General features: G+C 37.5%; 1 protein-coding gene across 2 annotated transcripts in view; it reads left to right on the top strand.

The window, feature by feature from the left end:
• LOC134756138 (rho GTPase-activating protein conundrum) overlaps positions 1-26,226 on the top strand; it is a 139,161-nt gene that overhangs the window by 101,887 nt on the left and 11,048 nt on the right. For both annotated transcript variants that reach the window (XM_063692966.1, XM_063692967.1), the window contains 2 exons: positions 9,827-10,065; positions 23,882-24,003. In XM_063692966.1, the coding sequence (XP_063549036.1) occupies positions 9,827-10,065; positions 23,882-24,003 (361 nt within the window). The remainder of the gene's footprint in view (positions 1-9,826; positions 10,066-23,881; positions 24,004-26,226) is intronic.

Here is a 26,226-nt window from a genome sequence, read left to right as displayed (position 1 = left end):
CTGCGATTTCTAACCCAGTGGGTTTTCCAATTTTTCATATAATATATATTACATCATTAAATATGTGTTTAAACCGAACAACTTACTAAAATCAGTTAAGTACAATGAAAAAAAATTTCGTAACTTTATTATACTTGAGTGTGCAGTCGTCAGATATATCGTAATGAACAAGGCAAGATACATACTCAAAAATACCAAAACACCACATTTTTGTTGTTTTTTTTTTAATCCTTGTTTAAAGAGCTTTGTCACTTTTGTGACGATGTCGCTCTGTGCGTATACAAAAATGTGACTATCTTCTATTTAGTCCAAGCGCAACAAGTTTGTATAAACATTTTGCATCCTCAGATAGTGGGTGCCCCAAAATTTGGTTGCAACTCCCAACTTCAAATAAGGTTACGTTCATATCCTTTCTCTCACTTTCGTTTCGGACACACTCCATGATGACATGGTATGCATCCTCCAAAATGTCACATTCGTCACAGTTTGGCGACGGCACCTTTTTCATTAGATACGCAAATTTATTTAATGGGATGTGTCCGGAACGTAGTCTAAATGCTAAAACTAGTTCGCGTCGACCCATGGACGAGTCCTCAAACCATGGATTCCTTAGAAGTTGTGGCTGGATCGTTTTATACCATATCGCCTTATCTACCGATCTACAATCAAAGTACTCACTCCACATTTGCCTACATTGTTTTTGACTAGGTGAATTGAATCCATAAATGTAGGTACTATAATAAACGGGATTCCGTCGCTCACCGCCTCATTTGCTAAAATATCTGCCACCTCATTACCATTATTATTATTTTTGTTGTGGCATTAGAGTTATTTATTTAACATTTACCTATACCAATTACCTACCAATTATTTATACCATTTTGTAAAATACAAGTAAATATTATCTTATCTTATTTGTGCCATTTTCAATTAAAAGGGTACTTATTGTCGGTTGTCAATAGCGCGCTACTTCCATACAGTTTCAGTTTCAAATCAACCTTATTGACAAGCGACAATGGTACCTTTTGGTTGAAAATGTCACATTTGCATCAGATGTGGTTAACAATAGGTCTTATTATAAGTACAAGTATCACACATTTAGCCGTATCATAGCATGCAAAATATGTACAATTACTTATTAAAAAATATATTTAGGTACTAAGACCTTAGACCTAGACAAACAGCAGGGAGTTTATAGCTTATACATCGGCATAAACTTGCGCGGATAAAGTATCTATCTTTAATACCACTTTAGATTGTCCGTTGTCCTTCTATTAAGCCAATTGCTCAGCGTAATGTATGGAAGCGCTTATATTTACATTAATTAAGCCTCTTAGCCAATCAAACATCTGCTGATGTATGCGTCTAAGTATTTCCATACACACATGTAGTCGTTATCAGATATATCGGAGCGGCCAAGGTGCTCACAAATATCTGAACACGCCTCTATTGTCAAGGCGCTAGAGTGCGTGTTCAGATATTTTTGAGCACCTCGGCCGCTCCGATATAATATAATCTGATGGCAACTTTATTAAGATTAAGTGATCTGAGGTTTACGTGTTTGAATAATGGTTTTCCTTATGGTTATTAAACTAATGGATATGGTAGGAATTCTGTGTTGGTGTCGGTTCAGTGCAATAACAATCTTTAGAATGAGTTCGTATACAATGAAATGTAATGCATGTCAACTGCTGCTGCGTTTTCAAGGTAAACATTTTCTTTCTACCTGTGAAAAATGACAGAAACCTTTCCGTATCTTGCACATTCATTAGCTAGCTAAAGCTTTTCGATTAATTTTTCTGGCTTCCCGAACTTTCTGCCTCGCACAGCTAGACTGTGGAATGAACTGTCGCCAGCAGTATTTTCGGACCGATACGATCTTCAAGAAAAGAGCGTACTACCAACTCCCGTCTTACGGACCGGTAACGCACATGCCAGCCTGTAACATGGTGTTACGGGTGTCCAAATGCACGGTAATTGCTTACCATCAGACGATTCGTCTATAATTCTATATCATAAAAAAATTTCACACCATACGCTAGGTCACATGCTTTTCCAAATTTACTGAATCCGAGTCCGAGTATTTTCGGAAAGGAAGTAACGTCCGGAATACGTTCTTAATGGCTTTCAGTACTGTCAGTAGCGCTTTTTATGTTTCGTTTCTCTGTACCAAAATTACCTGTATTTTTAAAACATCCTCAGTTTAAAGTTGATAGTCACAAGATTTTATTCTTATTCTTACTTCGATAAACGAGTGTGCAGCGGGCGCAGCACGGTTCCATTTTTGTCGTCTATCACTATGCCCGTCACTTTCGCACTAACGTACTTGTTAGAACGTGACAGGCATGGTGACAAGCGATAAAAATGCGACCGTGCTACCCCCGCAGGATTTAGAGAAGTACCCCCTGAGTCGCAAGGCCTTCACAGGATTAACCGCCATTACTCCACTAGGCGGAATCTGACATTTCCAGCAGTAATGTAATCGACAGCAATGTCGCGCTGTAATACTGCACCAGTAATGTTGGTGCAGTCTGAATCCGAACGGTACCTTTAAGAGCTCTTCCCATTCGGACATCTTAAAACTTTTAACATTTTTCCCGTCGCTCAGTATCCGTTATCCACCCATGTTAGGCACAGACTTGATACCAAAGATACAAGCCAACTCAATTAGTGAAATGAATCTCTCGAGAAAAATGCTCGTAGGACCAAAAAGAGACGGCTGATTCAGAGCAGACGAGCTATATATAGGCAACGGGGCGTCCTGTTTAGTGATTAGTCATTGGCTGGTTAAATTAAACTGGTGGTTATGTGGGGGACAAAGGAGAGATGTGATCTCATATTATTAATAGATATTGAACTCTGTCTACTAGCAACTAGCTTCTGCCCTCGACTTCGTCTGCGTCTAGTGATGATGATTGATAAATACTGCTCTACATCCTATCCCGGGCTTCAAACTAAATTGGTTCAGCGGTTTAAGCGTTAAAAAGTCACAGACAGATTTACTTTCGCATTTACAATATTAATAGAGATTCTAATGATCCATATTTGAAAGAGAACCAAAGTTCCGCTATGTTTTTGTTATATCAAAGATGGAAAGACTCCGTAATAGATGGATACAGTCTAAGGAAAAAATGTGCCTCGAAAATCAAGAAAATTTGATTCTCGATCAGATGGCGCTACTAGCTTTGGCCTACTGTCGTATAAATGGTGTTGACGGTTTCGTTTGTTATTTAACAATTTGAACGCATATCAGTGAAAGAACATAGGTCAAAAACATAAAAATAATTAATACAATTAAAAAAAAATCATTTATCCATATTTAAATACATTTTATCGTATTTTTATAAATCTTCATTTTTAGTTTTAAAGTGTGTCAATAGATGGCAGTCAATTTACTGTGGTTACAAAATCTACTATGACAGTACCGCTCTATCTTATTATATCCGTTTTGGTTATACCCCTAATATCGGTTGTGTCCATTCAATGTAAACCCATTAACCCACGTGACAATAGTAACCAATACAGTCAATAAACAACAATTTTGGCTGAATAACCGAATCACACGGTTGGTATTACTTACTTCGCAGTAATCGCGAAGCGTCTGGTTGACGTAACTGGTGACCGAAGAGCTGGCGGCTTTCTCGCACAACGTATCAGCATTGCGATACAGCGGGGAAATCCCGCCAGCATCCTTGGTACAATGCCTCAAGGGCCTATTTTAGATTTAAGCTAGTTATTAATTTCGTTTACGTAGTACCACTGTATATATCTTGTATGTAAATAAATTTGTGAATTGTCCTTACTTCGTGCTAATTTATGGGTGTTTTGTTTCCAGTAGGGTTGCTATAAAGCTATTCAGTCCGAAAATCCGTACTACTAATCCCTTTAATTATATTTGTTAAAAACAAAAAGCTCTACAGGTAGTTAAGATTCTGCTCGTAGTAAAAATTCATTCATACATTTTTGAGGGAGAAAAGAAGTCATAACAGAAGTTTTCGAATACCTATTCACCTTTTCTTTTGTCAAATATAAAATATATTTTCATACAATGGACCCTTTTTAATTGTGTAGGTACAGTCGCCATCAGATATATCGGGGCGGCCAAGGTGGTCACAATATCTGAACACGCACTCTAACGCCTTGACAATAGAGGCGTGTTCAGGTATTTCGCCTCGGCCGCTCCGATATATCTGATGGCGACTGTACTCCTTTTAAATATAAAGAGGTTAATGATAGCGGTTAAAAATCAGTAAGTATGCAAAATGTATATCCACATATTTATTTATTTTAGTTTATAATATTCTAAAAATTAGTTTGCTATTTAGATATAGAGCTCCCGTTAATAATTTAATTAATATATTAATGCTTCAAGAGTTAAACCAAGATAAGTTTGCAACGGTTTTTGATAGCACACGTAGTGTAAGTGTTATTTTAAACGTCAAACTTCTATGAAATTATGACGTATAAATAACACTTGATGTATGGATGGTATAGAAAGGATGCCAATCTCTTATGGCAGAATTGTTGCAAAAGTGACCGCTTTCAGCTTTAAATAATAGTTCCTAATCTCTCCGGTGGCGCTAGTTAGGCTCTGGGACATGAGTATAACATAAACCAACAAATAACCCGACCAAATTACGTAGGTTGTTTTTGGTAGTATTTCGGTGTATAGTGGCGCCGCCTAATTACTGTTTTTTGATGGACACTTTTCATACATAGAGATTTGGCTCCTTTATATAGTCTCCATGACTTGATGTAACTCTAAAACACTACGAGTATTTAATACATCATTTGGTAAGTAATAAGACTAATAAGTATAGGTATATACAAAACTATACGCGGAAACCATATTATAATAGTCTCGTTTCTTATGTGAATTATAATAGTTTCCAGAAACGGATGACCAAACATTTTGAAACGATTACGCGGTCAATTATGGAGGTTCTATCGCGAACGTCGAAAATAGAGACTTTGTTATCTGCATCTCTATCGCACTCACGTATTTGAGCGATAGAGAGGTAGATAACGAAATTTCAATTTTCAACTTTGACGATACTTCTGATTCAAGAGTGTTACGAGATTCTGCATTATTTTTGCGACGTATAAAAACAAGTTACTTGACCTTTTGTACAGTCAAGTCAATTACATGATTATTATGTAGGTAATAACTTTGTAATCGTTTCTCAAAACTCCTGTTTTATATTTATTTGCTGTACTTACTAATTTCCGTGTTACAGTGCAGGCGTATTTATGATTAATTTCACGAAAACGAGATGATTCTCATTTTCCTTAGCTTTTACAAACCTAGATGACAAATTTTCATTATTGGTATCAAATCGATCAGGTTTGTTTTTAGGATCAAATGTCTATATGGGACCCATTGCATTAAAGCAATACAAAAGTCAGAAATGATAGTCAAAGTCTGACAGTCGTACTTCACTCGCGAAACGCTTCTAACAAAACGATAAGTGAACGTGACGTCAAGTTCACTGAGAGCCCAACTTGAATGTATGGAAAATAAGTAAACTTGCGATTTTGTCGGTGAAATATTGCGTTTATGTATATAGTTGCTATACAATCTTTTTTTTTAATGTAAGGAATCGAATGGTAACCTTACTTTTTCCCTTTTTGGAAGTTAAAAAAGACTGAAATTTTTGAAACTTTCAGGTCCTGTATTTTTGTATTATTTCCATATATTATTTTAATATCCACATTATTGTGATAAATTGCTCATTTGCTATCTATTTTACCTGATTATGTTATAAAATTCAACATGTGTCATCATCCCTATTGTTTAGATATAGGTAGTTAGATACACCAGAAGTTTTCGTACTTATTTAAAACTAGCGACCCGCCCCGGCTTCGCACAGGTTACAAAAAACCTTAACAAATTATACACCTAAACCTTTCTCAGGAATCACTCTATTAATAAGTGAAAACAGCATCAAAATCCGTTCAGTACTTTTTGAGTTTATCGCGAACATACACAAAGTACAAACAGACAGCGGCGAGGGACTATCAGCCTGATTCGACCTTTAAGATACTTACGTCAAGTATTAGGTCTAGAAACGATATGAAAAGTGACGTTTTTGTTTGAAGAAACGTCCTTTTTGACACTGACATATCTAATCTATATCGTTTCTAGATCTAATATTTTACGTAAGTATCTTAAAGTTCGAATCGTGCCGTTTTATAAGGTGTATGTATAGTGAAGATATATGTACCTACTTCCATTCCATTTTTTATTGTTTCGTCTTCAATAACTAAATATGAAAGTAATCATATCATATTGTCTAATGTCAGAAATGTATGCGACATGTCTCATATCATTGAATACAATGATTATCTGTGTCTGTGTCTCATCTTCATATCCATGTTGAGATTATAAACTTCATATGGGAGGGACTGTACAAGTGCGTGGGTGTATTCGTCCCAAAACTGATCAGAAACAGTTATAACGGCTTGCTTGTGGTAAACTTGCATTATTTGATGATGTTCAATCATCAGGAAAAATAACTTTGGTTTTAATACAATCGTGATAAGGTCCAAAGCCAATAACAAAGATTTTTTGACATTTTTGGTTCGTGTTACCAATGGATAAGGTCTAAAATACTATCGGAGAATACTTTGGGAACGTTAAAACAAGAACATGATCGAGATGGAGTTGGTCATTTGGTTTGTGGTTCCGAATTTGGTGTTGACCGCTTCTGTAACCCTTAAACCTTAATGATACATGCGTTATGATTATTCATGATTGCGATTACCGTAGAGTCAGATCAAGCTAACTTTGTATGGCGTGTGCAATGACAAAGTGTGGCAATGTCTTAATTTAAACTGTTGTGAGACATACTAACATAAAAACCTAGGCTCTCCGAAACATGTCGCGCGAGTGACTAAAACAAGTGAGTATAAACCGTAAAATTATTTTTCCCCTCACTAGCTCGGAAAGTTGTCCTTTATCCTTCAAAACAAGCGGGGAAAAACGCGTTTTATCTACTAGTGGGGAAAGTAATTTGACCTTGGATGGAGCGCGTTTAAGTAGCTTGACAGATAACAAAACGTATAACGCTCATGATAATGGTTCGTTCGATATTAATTATCATTAAATAAATGGTTCGAGAATCTAATAAAAAATACCAAATTTAGCTTTATTTAATGATTTTAAGTCATAAACCTTAAAATACCATAAGAAACGTTTGTTTTTGTACAATGATGTTAAATATAATTCTGAACGCACAAGTTGAGTCGATGCAATTTCAAAACGCATCGTTGACATTTCATACGTCAGAAATGTCAACATTGTCAACAAATTTTTTACTTAAAAACTTTTCTCACCGACTCGCGTAAAAATACACAACTTCCAGAGTTTTCTGTTCTAATATCGTAAAAAGAATGAGTGATTCCAGTGATGAAGATGATCTAACGCCTGTGGATGTTGCACTTTCCTCGCTATAGTGAGGTGAAAAGTTTTGTGTTACACACGGGTGCAAATGTATTTTACTTCTCGTGTGTTGAAACACTCGCGGGTAAAATACAACTTTGCACCCTTGTATAACAAATAACTATAATGTCTTCATTGGTGTCAAATTTCTATGAAAATATAACATTTAAAATGACACTTCCTCACTTTGTTCTATGAAGTGTGCAAAGTTATCTTCAGGTTTGAATTTGAATAAGAAAATCAAGAAAATGATTTTGGTTGTATTTCTTTGCTTGGCGGGGTTGGAAACTTACTTTATTTAATGTATTATTCTAACTTCAATAATAATTACTTATTGCGATAATGTACTTAATAAAATAATAATAGTTTAATATAATAATTTTAATATGTCCATCGAACAACTAAAGGGTTACACACCTAGGTACATCATACATCTTATGAATGAATAACCATAAACTTTTTTTTTAACTTTGTTATCTATGACATGACAGCTAATCGTGTTTACTATACTTAGAACGTAGTGATTATATGCTCTTTGACTATACTATTCTGTTGTTTAGCACGTTTCATTCAACTGGGATTTCCAATATGTTTAATTATAATTAGCCTTTGTTCACATTTGAAATAAAACATCTATATTTTTTACCCATGTTCCCATGCGTGTTACAAGGTGTTACCTACATGACAGCGAGAAAAAAAACACGGAAGATTATACAAAAAGTTATATCTGCCAATTAGCTCCATGCATGAATTTATTTTAATTTTTGGATTCATAATTTATATCGTTGGAACACCGGAAATGATAAAAATACTTTTGTAAACCTTAACATTATTTTATTAAAAAATATTTAAAATGTTGAAAATTTTTGAGCGGTTGAAACGCTCATAATTTTTGGCGCGAATTCGACAGAGCGTGATGACGTCACACGTTGGGCGGCCCAACTGACGTTTGCTACTAATGACACTAATCTGTCGAACGCGTGACGTCACGTGGCGTTTCGAGCGTTTCGCTCACTAGCTTTTCGCGGGCAAATTTTTGTACTTTTTATTTATAATTTTAAGTAATTAAATGGTAATTTAAAAACGGAAATGCATTTGTAACATGATATAACGGTAACAAACATCCGAATAAAACATATTTCGTTCAAATATAAACTTCATGCATGAGGCTAATTGATTCACGAAGGACAGAATGATTATGTTTTTGTTAGACTACTGTTCCGTGGGCCTTTCGGCTTTATAATGGTAGAATCACCTGACATTATGTATGCTCAATTAAATGTTCTAAATACTTACAAGTTGATTGCTTTAGAATAAATCGCTTTTTATATCCATACGCACTTATATACGCAGTTATGATTATGGTGTTTATACCTTATTTGGTTTTGTCAGGTTTTGTCGGTAAAAATCACAAAATCGTTTCGCTCTGTTTAAATGTTTGTGATGTTGTTTTGTGCCACGTCTCATGGGAGCCTAGGGTCCGCTAAACAACTAATCCTAAGAATTGGCGTAGGCACTTAGGTTTTACGAAAGAGACTGCTATCTGACCTTCCAACCCAGAGGGGAAAGTAGGGAAACTAGGCCTTATTGGGATTAGTCCGGTTTCCTTCACCGAAAAGCGACTGGTAATATCAAATGATACCAGCTATATTTCGTACACGAGTTCCGAGAAACTCTTTGGTACGAGCCGGGGTTTGAACCCGCGACTTCCGGGTTGGAAGTCGCACGCTCTTACCGCTAGGCCACCAGCGCTTTTTTGGTTAGTAATTAATAATAGAAAATATTATTTAAGTAATCATGTTTCGAATACTTTGGATCTGTGTTTTTTGAATGTAGAAATCCAGATTCTTGAAGGTCTTAGTTATTATTTAATTTACTGATGCATATTAAGATGCGCTTGTGAATTTAAAAATAAAGAAGTACTTATTCTAATCTACACTTCACCCGAGAAGATATCGTGCAAAAAACTCAGCAAAAAAAAAAAAACTGAAATTAAGAATAATTTAGCTTCGCCCACCATACTCAGTTTAAGCCATTGAAATTTAAACCAAATTATTTGGAAAATAGAGTTCATTTTCCTTTGGTTCAAGTTTTTAAGTAAAAAAAAGCCGTGTAGCCTTAACCTAATCAGGCTTTTTTTTATTCTAAAAATGGAATATGTCCTTTAAAAATCACATTGGACAGGACGAGAATATACTTAAACTAACTCCTAAAATCTACATATATTTATTTGTGACGCAACTAGAGTCGGACCAAGTTAACTCTGCATGGCATTGGCAAAGACAAAGAAATGACCATTAATGTAAAACTCCTATGAAAATATGACGTTTATTGATGATTTTTTTTTGACATCAAAATAATAACATAAATTTCCTTTGTCAACAGAAGGCGAGCTCGAAACAGAATGGCTGCAAGCCGCCGGCCTCGGTTCCCTGGCCGCGCCGTTTCAGGCCGGCCTCGAGGTCACCGAGGCCCAGCTGGGTGAGGCCGTGAGGCCGCTGCCCAGAGAACAAGCTGCTGCGGTTAGGAGACGAGTCCGAAGGCTAAACAGGACCGTGCGGCGGCGGCGCGCGGCCTCGAGGGCCAGGAAACCTGACATTAGGGACGTTTTCAGGGATTTGGAGGTGAGTCTTACGCACTTACATATGAGAGTAGATCAATATGCATTTTTATTTTGCATTCATGTACCTATCTAACTGTACGAGACATAACCTCCGACATTAATTAATTTACGGTTTAGACTAAAACAGTCACTCGCGCGACATGTAACGCGACGCGGCGCGCGGCAGTACGCGATACACGGCCGTCGTGAACGCTGCTCGCACTATTAGTGCTTGAGAAAGGAGACATGTCTCCGAAACATGTCGAGTGACTAAAACAGGGGAGTCTAAACCGTAAAATTATTTAATGTTAGTAACCTCTGACATTACCTGAATGCTCCACCGATCTGGAGTTAACCTTGACGCATTCAGCAAAGCGTTAACATCTAGAATATTGAAGAACAACTTTACACCTCTCTCCAACTTTCTCAATTCCATCGACACCTGCACTGCACTTGCTTTCGTACGTATAAAAACAATGTCTCTCTTTCAATCACGCAGTGTTAAAAAGAGATGTGTGCACCATCATACGTTCGGATATGTTTATCAACCGGCTCGAAACTTTTCCAAGTTACTGACCGCGCCCGTCACAAAAACTATAAGTAATTATCTATGGACCGGTTGCCAAGGTCAAAAACTTATTATAATTACATAGGAATGCCCTCCAAGTTAAATCGGAGCAGACCGAACGGTGGTCGGAGCCGGTTCCCAACTTTCTTTCACGAAAAGTGACAGACAGGCCTGACTCACGCCTGTCATTCAGCCATCTTGAAAATTGAACACGATATTCTTTTTTTTTTATTAAGTGGCATGGTTGATTACTTAGCTAGTAATAGTATGGATGGTATAGAAAGGATGCCAATCTCTTATGGCAGAATTGTTGCAAAAGTGACCGCTTTCAGCTTTAAATAATAGTTCCTAATCTCGCCGGTGGCGCTAGTTAGGCTCTGGGACCATATAATGATATAAGGCAACAAATAACCCAACCAAATTACGTCGGTTGTTTTTGATAGTATTTCGGAGTATGGGTGGCGCCGCCTAATTACTGTTTTTTGATGGACACTTTTTATACATAGAGATTTGGCTCCTTTATACAGTCTCCATGAGTAATAGATTAAAATATAGTTGGTCAAACCAAATTGTCAGTAAATAAGAACAAAAAAAAAACTATACTCATCCTTTTCTTTTGGGTGCTATGTACTAGTGTAAGACAAAAATAGTATGATTCCCTCTGTCTATGTTTGAAATGAGACAGTCTTTTGACAAACTATATAAATATATTGTCAAAATTATAATTTAAGAAATTGCTCCATCCCATTGTTAGTGTACAATAGGGGACATTCCCGGTGAACCACTTCAGTTTTTTTTTACCTCGATCCTTACGAGCAAGCTAAACTCCGCCTCCCATAGAGATATCTGGAGATAACCAATTACGATGCATTTAGGATTCTTTATGTTAATAATGAAAAGGGTTTTTTTTATCTAGTTTTTATAGAGGCTTTGGACACTCTAGGTGAACATGTCAGCCTCATGGGTGCTTTCATAGTTCCCTACTCAAGGGAGAGGTCAATAAAGTGGTAAACACTGATTGCTTTGTCCGATATAGGGTCTGCCAACCAACAATTGATCTGTCCATTGTGCATAGAACCCAGACTACCAAAAAATCTTTTTCTCAAGTCCGAATTCCGGACGCATTCCAACAACACGTGAGACAAGTCATCAGTCTTCTGACAGTTTACACACAGTGGTGACGATTTAACACCCATCATGCACAGAAACTTGTTTGTAGGGATGTGTCCGGACCGGACTCGGAAAGCTGAGACTAACACTTTTCTAGCGAGGTTGGCAGAATCAAACCAGGGTATCCACAAGGGTCTATCTTGGATTGTTCTGTACCAAAAGCAGGTAATGAGACAAACAATAGGTAGTAAAGACAGTTTATTAGTTGTTAGGCTAAGCTTCGCTTCCCCATATAGATAACCAATTGGGATGCATATTGGATTCCTTATCTTTGTTTGCAAATGCCGACCGTCACAAAGACAATGGACGGCAATACACTTTATCTGAGCTAACCTTTTTTTCTTCAATACCCACATTTTTAAGTGCCATGATATTGGTCATCACTTTTATGATATCGTCTGACCGTCTGCAAGACGTTTAAACGATTTTTGCCCTTAAGGTGGTTCACCGCCAATGTCCTCGATTGTACCTAGCATGACTATTATTTATTCTGTGGTTTATTATTTATTGTGTGGTGGTCCTGTAGAAATGGTTAGTTGGCTAACCCTGGAACGCACAAGTAGTCCTTAATAGACTTATATTGACCGGGATATAGACCGTGATTACCTTTTGTATTATTTGTGAGCTCCCGATATTTCGACGCTTTCGATTTCGTGAAACTAACCGTGAATTATTAAAAACTGTAGTCCTTAATAATTATTATTATCATGATCATGAGCGTTCTTATCATTATTACTCGGGTGGAATACTGTTTCATTGAAAATTGATCGTTAAGGGGATCCCATTTTAGCAATATAGTATCCCATATTTACTTCAAAGTTCATTGTTTTCGAAATATTTGGCATCAAAGTTGAACAATTTTAGGCCAAAAAACTGGTTATCTGGCCATAACTTTTGTGTTAATTAGTTTAAAATTAAAACTTTAGACAAATTTTTAGAGACGTCTAAGACGAACCCAAATATGTAGATTTCGTATAAGTAAGATCTTTCACAGCACAGCAATCGAGATACGAAAAAAGTGTTTTTTTAGACAATGTTTAAAACAATCATAAATAAATAAGTATTCATTTTTTTCACAATCCGGTAGACAAAAATGGAGATAAAAGATTGAAGAAACGATAGCCGCTTGTCTTATAATTCTATATGTAGTGCAAAAGTAGGAGATACGATTCAAAACTTGTCAAAAATCTATGAAAACCTCAGGTAGCCCCTTAAAAGAAGTGTTTAACTATAACATTGATCTTGAGTATTACTCGTACACTCAAGATCAACCTCCTTCATTCAATATCTATCCGATAATCATCCGTAATAGCTGTAATACTGTTTGTAAATAGTATTTATACATTCGGTTCCGCTCGAGCGGCCGGCTAAAGTGCAGCAAATTGCAGTTTTGGAGTTCCGCGGCCGTAATGGAAGCTTCCTTTGGATTCTGTAACCCAGGAAGCGTTACTCATTGTTTATGGCTTTAATTAGTGAGTCAACTACCCTTTCACACAGTTGACAGTTCATTTACGTTTAGGAATGGAAAGGCCGGTCAAAGTTATTACAAAAAAAAATATTTGTTTGGCAACAATGGCCCATACTTTACCTATACATACAATAATTATAACCTTAAAAATAATTTTAGCGACACAAGTCTCGTTACTCTAGTTTATTACTCTGCTAGATCCCTAATTCCTTTAATTCCTTACATAAAAAAAATATACGTTGACAAGACTGCCTCAGACACACTGTTACCTTTTCTCATTGGGAATATAGTCAGCGTCTAAAATAACTAATATAATATTTAAATGTTTAGGGCTTTTATCCTATAGTATTGCTGTTGCGGCTTGGTTTTTTATGTTAATTTGCTGTATTTAATCATGTTTCATTGTGCACAATAAAGAATATTATTATTATTATTATTTGTATCTCCGTTATAAACTCTCGGGTTTTCAGGCCCGGTCATTTATAAGGCGTGCGTGGGGATATAGATCCAACACGTAGAGGCCGTTTGGAGAGTTTTAATGTCATGTAGAACACCTGCTGGAACCCATTCACGGGTACATTAATAGATACCCGTAAACCGGTTTCAGCAGGCATTGGGAGCTATTATAGAAAAGTGGAAAGAGTCCTGGTCTATGGCTTAAATTTGGGTGGAATATAAGACTGGGCTATTGCTAAGAGTTTCGGACACCTGCCATAACATTGTGCTATACAGTGCTATCGAGGCAGGCGGTGATTCGCCACTCGTTAGATGGGCACCTGATGCGCCATCGTAAAGACGGCCAGGCGCAACACCGGGCGGCTCAGGGGTGTCGAGAGGTGTGCTGCGCTTTCTCCGAAGTTACTCGCGGCGTTATGCGCTTTAACACTTCCACCTCTGGAGCATATAGCTCTTACGACTCCCCTCTGGACGGCCAATGAAGGCAAGCCAGAGCTGAGAGTCCTACGGGTCCCCTTGGGGTCTACTCCGACCGACGAAGACACATCGGAGACGGAGACCCTGACCGACTCTCTGGAGCACTCGGGTCCGTGGGGTCGTCACTCCCCAACAGCTCGCCACAAGCTGCCCTGCGGGCTTATTATTATTATTATTATCTTGTTTTTCGTATTTTCTCGGCTTTCACCGGAATACTGCTATGCACGGGCCTAGGCCAAGTGCATCTCAGGTAAGTGTAAATATGTATTATCTCCTTAATTTACGGTACATCAGGATGAGCGGTTCCTGTCCGTCGTGTGAGTCTCCGAGTTTGCGGTAAGTGGTTCAGTAGTTGACGCTATGGAAAAGTTTAAGGTTGCATGGGTAGCTTATTATTTTTCTGTTGCCACGTAATAGATAAAGACACAAGGTTTGTCTTCCACGCGATTAACGTCAACTTAAACACAAGTTTTTTTGGTTTTGGACTTATTATTGAAAACTGTTCAAGCCTATATTATGAACAATCTAATAGGTAAACTTTATGCATTGTCAGTAAAAAACCTTCACAATGCCACATAATTAGAATTTACTGGTTCAGAATCAAAAAAACGTCATGATTAATATAATGCTCACAATCATTATACAGCCACCCATTACTTAACAACGTATTGCAAAATCAATTAACCACAATACCAATAGCGATTAATAAAATTTAGTAAGAACACATTAAAATAGTTTCAAAACAAGACATCTTTAATGCTAAGGGACTCGAATTAAGGCCACCAGATAACTAACATGGACGGTCATTAGATAAAATAACTATTAACAGGGGATTATTTCAAACGTAACGTACATGGAGACTGTATAAAGGAGCCAAATCTCTATGTATGAAAAGTGTCCATCAAAAAACAGTAATTAGGCGGCGCCACCATACACCGAAATACTACCAAAAATAACCTACGTAATTTGGTCGGGTTATTTGTTGCTGTATATGGTTCATGTTATACTCATGTCCCAGAGCCTAACTAGCGCCACCGGAGAGATTAGGAACTATTATTTAAAGCTTAACGCGGTCACTTTTACAACAATTCTGCCATAAGAGATTGCGATCCTTTCTATACCATCCATAGTAACGTATTGTAGTCAAACGTCACGCGCGTAACGGACGCGTTCAAAAATAGTGAAAAATACAGATAACATCGTTTTTATAAAGGACGCCTTCATAAACAATAAAAAATAGATATAACAAAAAGGTAGCGAAAATGCGTGTGGATTACGCAAAACGGTTTGAATTAGAACGGACGTTCTAAATTTTCGCGCCAACAGAAATTAGCGCGTCCGGTAAAAATCAACCGAAGTTGCTCATAATTCATAATACAGTCGGTTGATTAAGTGTGCAGTTGTTTTTGTTGTTTGTGCGTGCGTTTGTCACCATGATTTGTGATACAGTGAGGTTGAAACTTTGCGAGAAAATGGAGAATTGCAAGGGGTTGGCGTTGCTGAAGACCTATTTAGAAGCCTTGGTAATTTTTTATACATACATTTTTGTCTATGATCTTTGTTTGTTATAGTCTGGCAAGCTAACTTTGTCAGTAGAAAAAAGCAACAAGGAGCAAAACATCGATCTCCCATACGAGTCCCATACAAACTTTGAATTCCGTTTTGTGACAAGATTAGCTTGCCAGACTAAAAAGAGTTTTTTTTTGGCTAAGACCTTTAACAAATTTATCTAGATTGGTCGTAGATTGAGTACATAATGAGATTTTCAATTCTGCACATTCAATTTTGTTTCTTGCATTAAACCAGCATGACAAAAAATTATCTTATTACTCTTATTAGCTTTGTAGACACGTTTATTATGTATTATGTTTCTTCTTTAACATACACTTAAGAGGCCGGTGTCGATTTTAGTCGCAAAAATGTAAAATTGATAGATTTAGTCAGTGAAATTTTACACCTTTTGTTACCTAATTAAAATAACAAGTACTGGTTTCTATTAGCACGTCTTCTTATCTTACCTTTTATCAGATCAGTTTTTTGAAAACAGACTCACTAAATTAGTAATGTTTGCTTTTCTGATGGACGTTTAGGTAAACGCGCGTAAAGCACTGATTTTGTCGCTCTTATTTGTAAATTTCGTAAAGTTTGGACTGCTAAACATGGTAATTTTGTATTACACATATCCTGTACTTGACGTTTATCAGACTACATTTTTATTATTATGACTTTGAAGTAGTGTAAATGAAAGTTAGACGAAATCAATTTTCTCCAGAAATTACTTCAAAACAAGTGACAATTTCTCTGAAATTCGACTTAATTTCAACGTTATTTTAATACGTAAACAATCTACAACATTTGCTGAAACTATTCTTATACATCAATTTGTATAATTACCACCATGATTTTTTGATGAATTTTTAAAAACTGCCCCTTCTCTTCATGCAATACCGGTGACGCACGCTCGCGACCTCATTATTAAAAGGCAAGATGAGAAAACGTGCTAATAGAAATCAATACTTGCTATTTAGATATTACGTAACAAAATGTGTATAATTTCAACGACTAAATCTATCAATTTTACATTTTTGCCCCAAAATCGACTACGGCCTCTTAATATACCATTGATCTTATTTAATGGACCCTTTATAAAGATCAAAGTACATAACGACTTAATTGATCTGAGCCTATTTCATTCTTAACATTTTTTTTATACATTTAGATTGCAATCTTTTAATTAATTGTAATGTAATGCGAATTTGATCGGAATCTATTCTTGGTATGATATGATTGGCAACAATGACTGCCGTTATATTTTAATAAGAATAACTACCATACTTCCTAGTAGTTCTTCGAAATAAATAAGACATATTCTTTACTAAGTCCTGTGTTTATAAACTATATCACTACATATTTAGTATAAAACAAAGTCGCTTTCCGCTGTCTGTCTGTCCCTATGTATGCTTAGATCTTTAAAACTACGCAACGGATTTTGATGCGGTTTTCACCAATAAATATATTCTTGAGGAAGGTTTTAGTGTATAATTTGTACAGATTTTGTGTACCCCGTGCAAAGCTGGGGCGGGTCGCTAGTATTTACTAAAATAACAGTTTCGATCGGTCAATGTTCTATCGTGGTTCTATCCAATACAAAAGTATCATTTAGTACAAAACCAGTTTGGCCAATTTAATATTAACTTGTATAACACTGCTGTAATTTAAGCTTATTGTACACTACTGTTTTTTTTACTGCGACAATAAATGTGGTATTTTCTATAAAAAGGGACCTTATTGTCGATGACGCTTACGCCATTATTAACGATGCTCCGATATAAATACAATGCCGCGCGACGCTGTGCGGCGTAAGCGCCATCGACAATAAGGTCCCTTTTCATAGAGAATGCCCCAATTGACTTTTTTTTATTTATTAAATACATCGTGAGAATACAATTCTTTTCCTGGTTACTGGGTATCTCAAACCCATCAAGTCGATAGGGAAGTTAATGATCCAAGTGATGTCGAAACAGGACATGGGTGGGTAATAGGATTTTAAGCAACAACCGGAACGATGGAGATAAGATTACGGGCCCAATTAGATAGTTTATATGTTATGTAAACATAGTTATCTATGTAGATAATGTTTTGAAACCGATGGAAAAGTGTTGACTCCTTTGACCATCAATTGTAAGAATATAACTTTGGAAACCGATTAATTCGAACCGCCCTCTTTAACCGCAATAGCTAAAGTCGAATACGCCGATTCGAATCCGGCCTCTGTCACTTTATAGGGTTCCGTATCCAAAGGGTAAAAACGGGACCCTATTACTAAGACTCCGCTGTCTGTCCGACTGTCACCAGGCTGTATCTCATGAACCATGATAGCTAGACAGTTGAAATTTTCACAGATGATGTATTTCTGTTGCGATATATACATTTTAGTCAACACACATTTACAAGTACAATACTAATTATTACTAATTAAACCTAGACAAGCTAAAACTAAAACAATACAAATTTAAAACTAAATATAAAAAATCTCCCTTAAGTCCCCCGCTTCCGGGAAACTCCCCAAAATGCTGGCGGCATTCCCCCTCTGAATCGCCAGGCCCAGCCTCTGCGCAAAGAAGGAGCCCGCCCTATGGTCGCCTGAGACGCCTACTAGTCGAACCGACACCTCTTTAACAAACTTTTTAGTGTCGGTTGACCACGGACCCAACGTTTCCACCGCAAGCGCCGCAAAATCGTATTCGTTCATTAAGGTCCGCGGCCGTCCCAGGCTTCCGAGCAGACCCCTCCACGTGGGACGGGGCCAGCGTGTCGACGCAGGTAGCGTCCCACGCCAAGGGGCGACCCAGGCTCCATGGCACGAGAGTGCAGCCGTCAGGTCTCTTGCCGTCAGCCGCCGAGAGGCCCGACGGTTCCAACGTCGCGGGAAGACCGGCGGTGCTGAGGGTGAGGGTCAGGGTGAACATTTTTTGATATATTTTTTTAGTTTTAATCGTGTGTCGCTAGATGGCAGTAAATTTACTATGACTACAAAGGTTACCACAGTACCCCTTTATCTTATACACATTCTCTTTGTTTATACGTTAGGTAATTCAATAATTGTATACGGCTGTACAATATGATCAAATCATAACTCACCTAACAATGAGGGCTACCGTTTTTGTGCTCGCAAGTTGGCGCCACTGTAGATGTAGGTCCAGAAAAAGAAATCTCAAAATTATTCTATGCTTATTTTTATAAAATCAATACAATCAAGGTATTTTAACATCTAAATATGTCATTTTTTCAACCTGTTTCATTTTGCATATATTTTAGTTGGTACTTTTTTTAAAACCACTAACATTTATTGAACTATATCTATCTTTTCAACCGTTTTTACCGTTTATGATTAATCAAAGATGTACAAAGAAAAAGATTTACCACGATTATGAATAAGGAGTGAAAATTCCCGATAAAAAAGATTGAAACCCCCCAAACTTCTATGCATTTGACATTTTGAAAGACCTCCATCTACACTAGCGCCCCTAGCGGCGTAATTAAACGCGATAGCCCTCATTACAAGCATCTCAAGAGATCTGGTATTAATCAGAGAAACCTTGATTAGCACGGCACGACGGCCCTTGCAGGAAACTACATCGTTAACGATTTCTAAGTTTCGTGCTCAATGTCGAACCAGTACTGATTGCGATGGAATTCATTTTTGAATTAACGTATTATTATTTACATACAAGATATATACAGTGGTACTACGTAAACGAAATTAATAACTAGCTTAAATCTAAAATAGGCCCTTGAGGCATTGTACCAAGGATGCTGGCGGCATTTCCCCGCTGTATCGCAATGCTGATACGTTGTGCGAGAAAGCCGCCAGCTCTTCGGTCACCAGTTACGTCAACCAGACGCTTCGCGATTTCTGCAAACAACTTATGCGCGCTGGGACCCCATGGACCTAGAGTTTCAAGTATTATTATTGCATTTGAGCCTAAGTTGTTTAGAAATACCAGGGTTTTTGATTGTTTGTAACGATGTTGCCTAAAATCAACTTATGCCACTCCGCTCGTTATCGCGAAATACAAAAAAACCGGCCAAGTGCGAGTCGGATTCGCGCACGAAGGGTTGCGTACCATTACGTATAAAACGGCAAAAAAATCACGTATGGGAGCCCTACTTAAACCAAAGAGGATATAATAGAGCGGTACTGTCATAATAGTAAATTTGTAGCCACAGTAAATTCAAATAGCCAAAATAAAAATATCAAAAAATGTATATCTCCATATATCCTTGGGCGGCGGTAATCGCTTACCATCAGGTGATCCGTCTGCTCGTTTGCCTCCTATTTCATAAAATATATATATATATATATATATATGGAGAAATGATTTTTTTTCTGCAATATTTGCATTAATTATTTTTATATTATTTTGACACATGTTCTTTCACTAATATGCGTTAAAATTGTTAAATAACATACGAAACCGTCAACGCCATCTATACGAGAGTAGGCCAAAGGTAGTGGCGCCATGCGCCGAGAATCAAATTTTCTTGATTTTCGAGGCACTGTATCCATCTATTACGGAGTTATATATATCTTTGCTCAAATTACGCGTTTCGGAGAAAAACCAAATTATGACTAACGAGGATGTGGACAAACAATACATTATGACTTAAAACTATGGGAAACAATAGACCCGAATTTCATTCTAGGGATTTTTCTCAAAAAACTGCAAGCAACATCCCTACACTTTTGCAATAAAACCAACAATTACCAGGGGGGTGTCACTGCGCAGTTTAGGTATATTTGGCCGGCGCACCGCCCGGGACGGTGTATGGCAGTGGGCTGCCGCTCGGCTCGCACGATAGTTGTGTCACGTGGCGCTCGCGCAAAATTGTAAATACGCAATGGCTTCGAAACCTAAATCGCGATCTAATCTGTATAAAAGATAATGTTCTGTTTACGGATGTCTGAATAAACGGAAGAACAAGGAAGCAGAAAAAACCTTTTTTTTAAATTCCTGACTATATTGACCGACATATTTTCAAAGAAATAAGTACTTTTAGGGATCCCTTATAGGTATAAGTCCGCCTTTGTACATTGTATATATTTTTGTTCTTTTATTGCGTTTGTAATCTGTCTTATGTACAATAAAGTGTTTACATACATACATACTTCTGTGGCATACCTACTTCCGTGAGAATCAGACATACTATCTCCGGCTAAAAATTTTATGTTTACAGAATCAACGTTTGTAATTCCTACATATTTATATTAAAAATAATAAATCAGTAGGTATAGGTACAAAAACTTGTCAAGTGACAACCCCGTGCCGGCACTCACAGCTCGGTCATAAAACTGCGGCGCGCAAAGAAGATTCACGGTTCGTGCGCGGTTATAAGTTTCTATTTTGCTTGCAGGCGGCGAGTCTAGGTATAATTTTATACCTAAATCTGGCTTTTGTGAAGGAGTGAATTTTCTGTACGGTAGTACTATTAGTTATTCTGTGCAATTACTATAAAAACAGTCTACACACCCACAAACTTACATTTACCGTCAGAAAACACACAAACTAGAATCCTTGCTAACAAATTACTCGCTGTCCATCGAGGAGCAGCTATTCCTCGGCGCATAAACAAAGTTGTCAAGAACAGGTTACTTGCTCCTACTGACAGACATTTATACCAGTTCTGATCACCGGATAGGACGGTATTTAAATGCTGGCCTTCCGTGTTACGCCTTGCGGTATTTTAGAGTAGAGGATAGCTGATAAATAAGGATCACGTACAATATTTAGATCAGTACGGTTTCACTCACTATTATTTTTAGTCGCTTTTGGCGACATGTTTCGGATTCTTTGGGAATCCTACTATTGATCTAAATATTTTGAAATATGTCACACGATAGTTTAAGTTCGATCACGTACAATGTTTTTGTTTTTATGGGGTCTCTATTGTTTCTCATAGTTTTAAGTCATAATGTATTGTTTGTCCACATATTCGTTAGTCATAATTTGGTTTTTCTCATAAACGCGTAACTTTTCAGGATTGCCATAAAACAAACCTTAACATAACCTAACCTAATCTATAGGATAACCCGAGGAAAATCCTGAAAAGTTAACGGTTTCAGAATTATGACTATACTTTTGGTTGTTTATTGCTGTAGAGTATTTTGCCACGTTCTGACAATTATGGAGACGCGAGTGACTGATGTTATCAGTTGTCGCAAAGCTACTGAACGATAGAGACAATCAATCAGTATACATGTTTGATTTATCGTCTATCTATTGGTGCTAAGGTCTCTCTTGAGATAAATTATATTCTTACAGATGTTTTTCAATATGAAAGGCTGTATTCGAATATACCTGTAAATGAATATAATTATTCAAACTACTACATGAAAATACGGTCTCTAAAATGTGGAAATATGAATAATTTTTAGTCTTGTTCATTGGGTCTAATATGAAATTGATGATGATGTGACCGGCGATATACAATAACTATATAAACAACGATATAAAGTCAGCAAACTATTAACAGTTCTACCTGTTATCATCAATCAAGCCCCGAAGGAACCTATAAACTAATCTAATTCCCGTCAGACGGTTAAACAGACTTCCTATGGCAATCACAACGCCCTTATAAGGGCCATGGCGGAAGAGGGCAATCGATAAAAATGCCTTAATGGCCTTATACGGTTCCAGAGCTGTGCAACTAATATGGATCGCCGGTTTTTAACTGTTTTTACACTAATTAGTTTAGACGGGGGATATGAAAAAGTTGAGGGTCAATGGATTGAGAGGATATTTCAAGAAGTTCCTAATGCATATGCTGGATATTATTACGTACAATTGGACGGATACCTAATTCTGATAGATTTTGCTTTAAATATTATGTGTGTCACAGTCGCCATGGGCATCATTTGGCCATTTATTTTAAGACATAATTATGCTTATTACAATTAGACTGTCTATTTACTTCCTGACCTACCCTATCAAGTTGACAGCGCGACGAGATTGTGGACTCTACTTAAGTTATATATTTCTGCTAAATATTCATCCAAATAAACTTGTATCAATACGCCGCACCGAAGAAACTCTTTCTGACACATTAGATAGCACGTAAGACAGAACATAGGCACTTTATTAGCAGTTAAATCATACAATACGCACCCATTGATTATGGGTACTGGCCTGGGTTTACTCTCTATAACCACATACTTCAAAGTCTCCAAACAACCAACACTTGCTAATTCGCTATTACCACAGATTAGGTACCCTTTTAAAACCACAAACTAATGGAAATGGAAACATCGCATTTAGAAAGCTACAGCTTTTAATGACTCCCAACTCAAGAAGTCATATGTCATTACGTAACTCATATGAAGTTACGGTGTTTTGTCTACGGTAGCAGAGGAGGATGATTGTTGAGAAACGCTGATATACAGGCTATTGTCACATGTGCTTATGTAATTATTTGGACGCCTAATAGGTAGAAAGTGTTTTCTTGTATTAAGATTAAGTATTAGCTCGTGGGTAAGTGATGCGTTGATTGAGGTTTTTTCGCAGTTTTCTCATAGCTTTGATACAGCCGGGCTAGCACATGATTGGCGCGAGGCGCGACAGTATCTCGCGGCGAGATAGACTGCCCGTGCCTCTTTAATTAACATAGAAAAAGACGGGTAGTCTATCTCGCCGCGAGATACTGTCGCGCCAAAAGCGCGCCAATCATGTGCTAGGCCTACTGCTGTGATTAAGTTTAAGTTGGTTTGTCTAGAAGTTATAAATACACTGTAAATACATTTTTTTCTTTTCGATGTACGATTGTCATCTGGCTAGGCCCTCAGTGTGGCCTGTATAATGTCTTCGATCGACCAACTTATTAGTGAATTGAATATGAGTTTCTTACGGAACTGTCTCTCTTTCCATCTATCTGTCTTCTCTCTCTCTCTGTAGAATTTCGAATTTAGAATATTTTCTTACCATTTTGCACCATGTTGGATAGAGACCGGCTAAGCTATAGCCGGTCAAACAACGTTGTCAGTAGAAAAGGCGTGAAATTCAAATTTTCTATGGGACGTTAACCCTTGGCACCTAAATTTTTTCAAATTTGCCGCTTTTTCTACTGCCGGAAATGGCTTAACAGACTAATTTTGCACTATTGCTTTGAAGTTCCATAAGCATAAAAACTTGTTAATTGTTCCAGAACTCGAGCGGCAGCGAGCCGAGGTCTCGAAGTGCGACACCCGACTCTTTGGACTCCTTGCCCAGTGGGGGCTCCGGCAGCCCCCCAGTAGAATGGGCAGACCACACACCTCCAGATTTTGTGTAAGTACTGTAGAGCCACTATGTTCCTGATCTCAAAGAGGTCTCGACACGACGCCCGACTCCTTGGACTCCTTGCCCAGTGGGGGCTCCGGCAGCTCCCCAGTAGAATGGGCAGACCACACACCTCCAGATTTTGTGTAAGTAATATAGATATAGCCACTGTGTTTACAATAACATATGTCGACTAGTGGTGGGGCTTGAAATCTGGATGTATTTGGACTAGTAGGAATTATCCGGATTAGACTAATTTGTTTAGGTACATCCTGACAAGGCAAGAAGTCATAGTCATATTAAGGGAATACGTGCAGACGTACTACTTGTGTTCTTCGAGATTAGATCTCCAGGCAGTCTAATCTAGCAAATGGTTAGATATAATAATCGGCTGAACGTCACCGCAGATAAAATATTAATTCTCAACAAAATTACTAGTCCCAAGACACTCATTAGCATACTCCGGAAAACCGTCAAAGATCATTGTGTATAAACACCTCTCGGAAGCGTGCGAACGTCGTGCAAGCGACAGGAAAGCCATACTGACAATTGGGTAGGTAAAGTTTTTTGAAGATAGGCAAATTATATTTTTATTCGATAGTATTCGTCATAACGATCACGGAAATGCAGCTCTTTCATTTTTATTTCGTATTATTTATTAAATATATTTTTTTAAGTGACCGAGATGACGTTTGTGAAATTTAATAGCAGATCAGGCACTGCAATGCCTGTGCACGTGATTTAATTGATGAGATAGAAAAAAAAAACGATGTCAAGTCAACTGTCAGTGTCACTTAGCTGTCATTGCCGAAAAATAACCTGAGAATAATAACTAAAGCATATTCTGATGCGATTTAGTGTTATCATATGGTTATCATTGAGATTTTCGACGACCTCAGCACGAGCCACGGACTTCTGATTCCCCACGACATCTGCGAGTATTTGGACAAAGATTAAATCTACTTTCGACAACTTGGCACTGCATATTGGATGTTTTCTTGCCTTCACGACGACCCGACCCTTGCGCAGACCCTGGACTGAGTTTTGCAAGAAGGATGAGCGAATTTATGCGAGCAGATTGTACAAACTTGCCCCACATGGACCTAGTTATGATTTTAAATTATTATCATAACAGTGATAAGCACAATGCCGCCGAAATTAGAGGAGCGAAGGCCCTCCTGCACTTATCAGTGAAATACATACATTAAACATTTTGTTATTTATATTTTACCCGCAATGTTTAGTCTACATATACACCTTAAACCTTAACTTCATTCATTTTTTATTGTTTTAGGGCATCAAGGAACGGATATGTGGAAAATAATGTAGGCTATGTCGAAATAAAAAGAAGCAACACAGAATGTATTTTTCGGGCTAAAGTTGTACCGGAGACCAAATTAAGAAAAAAAAAATTATATTGTGACCGTTCACTTAGACGAAAAAAATAATAATGTCAATGATGCATCATGTGATAGTGAGGATTGCCCTGCATCAGCTGGTAAATAAAGTCTTATAATGAGTGCCCAAAGGCACACAGAATCGGTTATCGAGACACCCCGAGACAGGCCGAGAACGAGTGTGTACAGCCCACATTAAGGTTTTGTGTAACCCGTGCGAAGCCGGGGCGCTATAAATGTTTATTTAATTTTACCCATTTACCAAAATTCCTAGATCTTATAACGGAATACCTAGTGCCTAAATGCCTGAATCTCAGAATGTATTTTTTTTTTCAAACTTCAAATCATTGTAGTGTAGTGATACCTAAATCTCAAATTAGGGGAGAGTGGGTCACAGTGAATTACTTTTTCAGACGGTCAATAAAGTGAATATTAAGTACTATAATAACCTACGTTTTATTCTTGTTCTTTATTTCTACAAAATATTTAGATTTGTATTAAAATGGCCCTTGTTTGACGCAGGTATGTACCTTACCGTTCGAGAAATGGGCCCCTGGTATTTGTGTGTTGAGCAATCGTTATTTGTTTTACAAGGGGGCAAAGTTGTTGTTTAAAGTGGAATTTTGAGCGTTGCAAGGGTTTCAAAGCACGAGGATTAAACAAATTTTGCCCCCGAGTGAAACACAAAAATTTTCACCACACCAACCCGAGGAAAATATTAACTATCAAACAAGACCAAATCCAAATGATCATTCAAAATCATCATTTAAAAGTCAATTCCACCAGCTAACCTAAGGAAACAACTCAAAATTTGCATCTGATTACTTTGCCCCAC

The sequence above is a fragment of the Cydia strobilella genome, chromosome 3 (genome assembly GCF_947568885.1).
Source record: "Cydia strobilella chromosome 3, ilCydStro3.1, whole genome shotgun sequence".
NCBI classification, from domain to species: domain Eukaryota; kingdom Metazoa; phylum Arthropoda; class Insecta; order Lepidoptera; family Tortricidae; genus Cydia; species Cydia strobilella.
The sequence above is the reverse complement of the archived record's forward strand: the minus strand, read 5'-3'. Positions and strand labels throughout refer to the sequence as shown.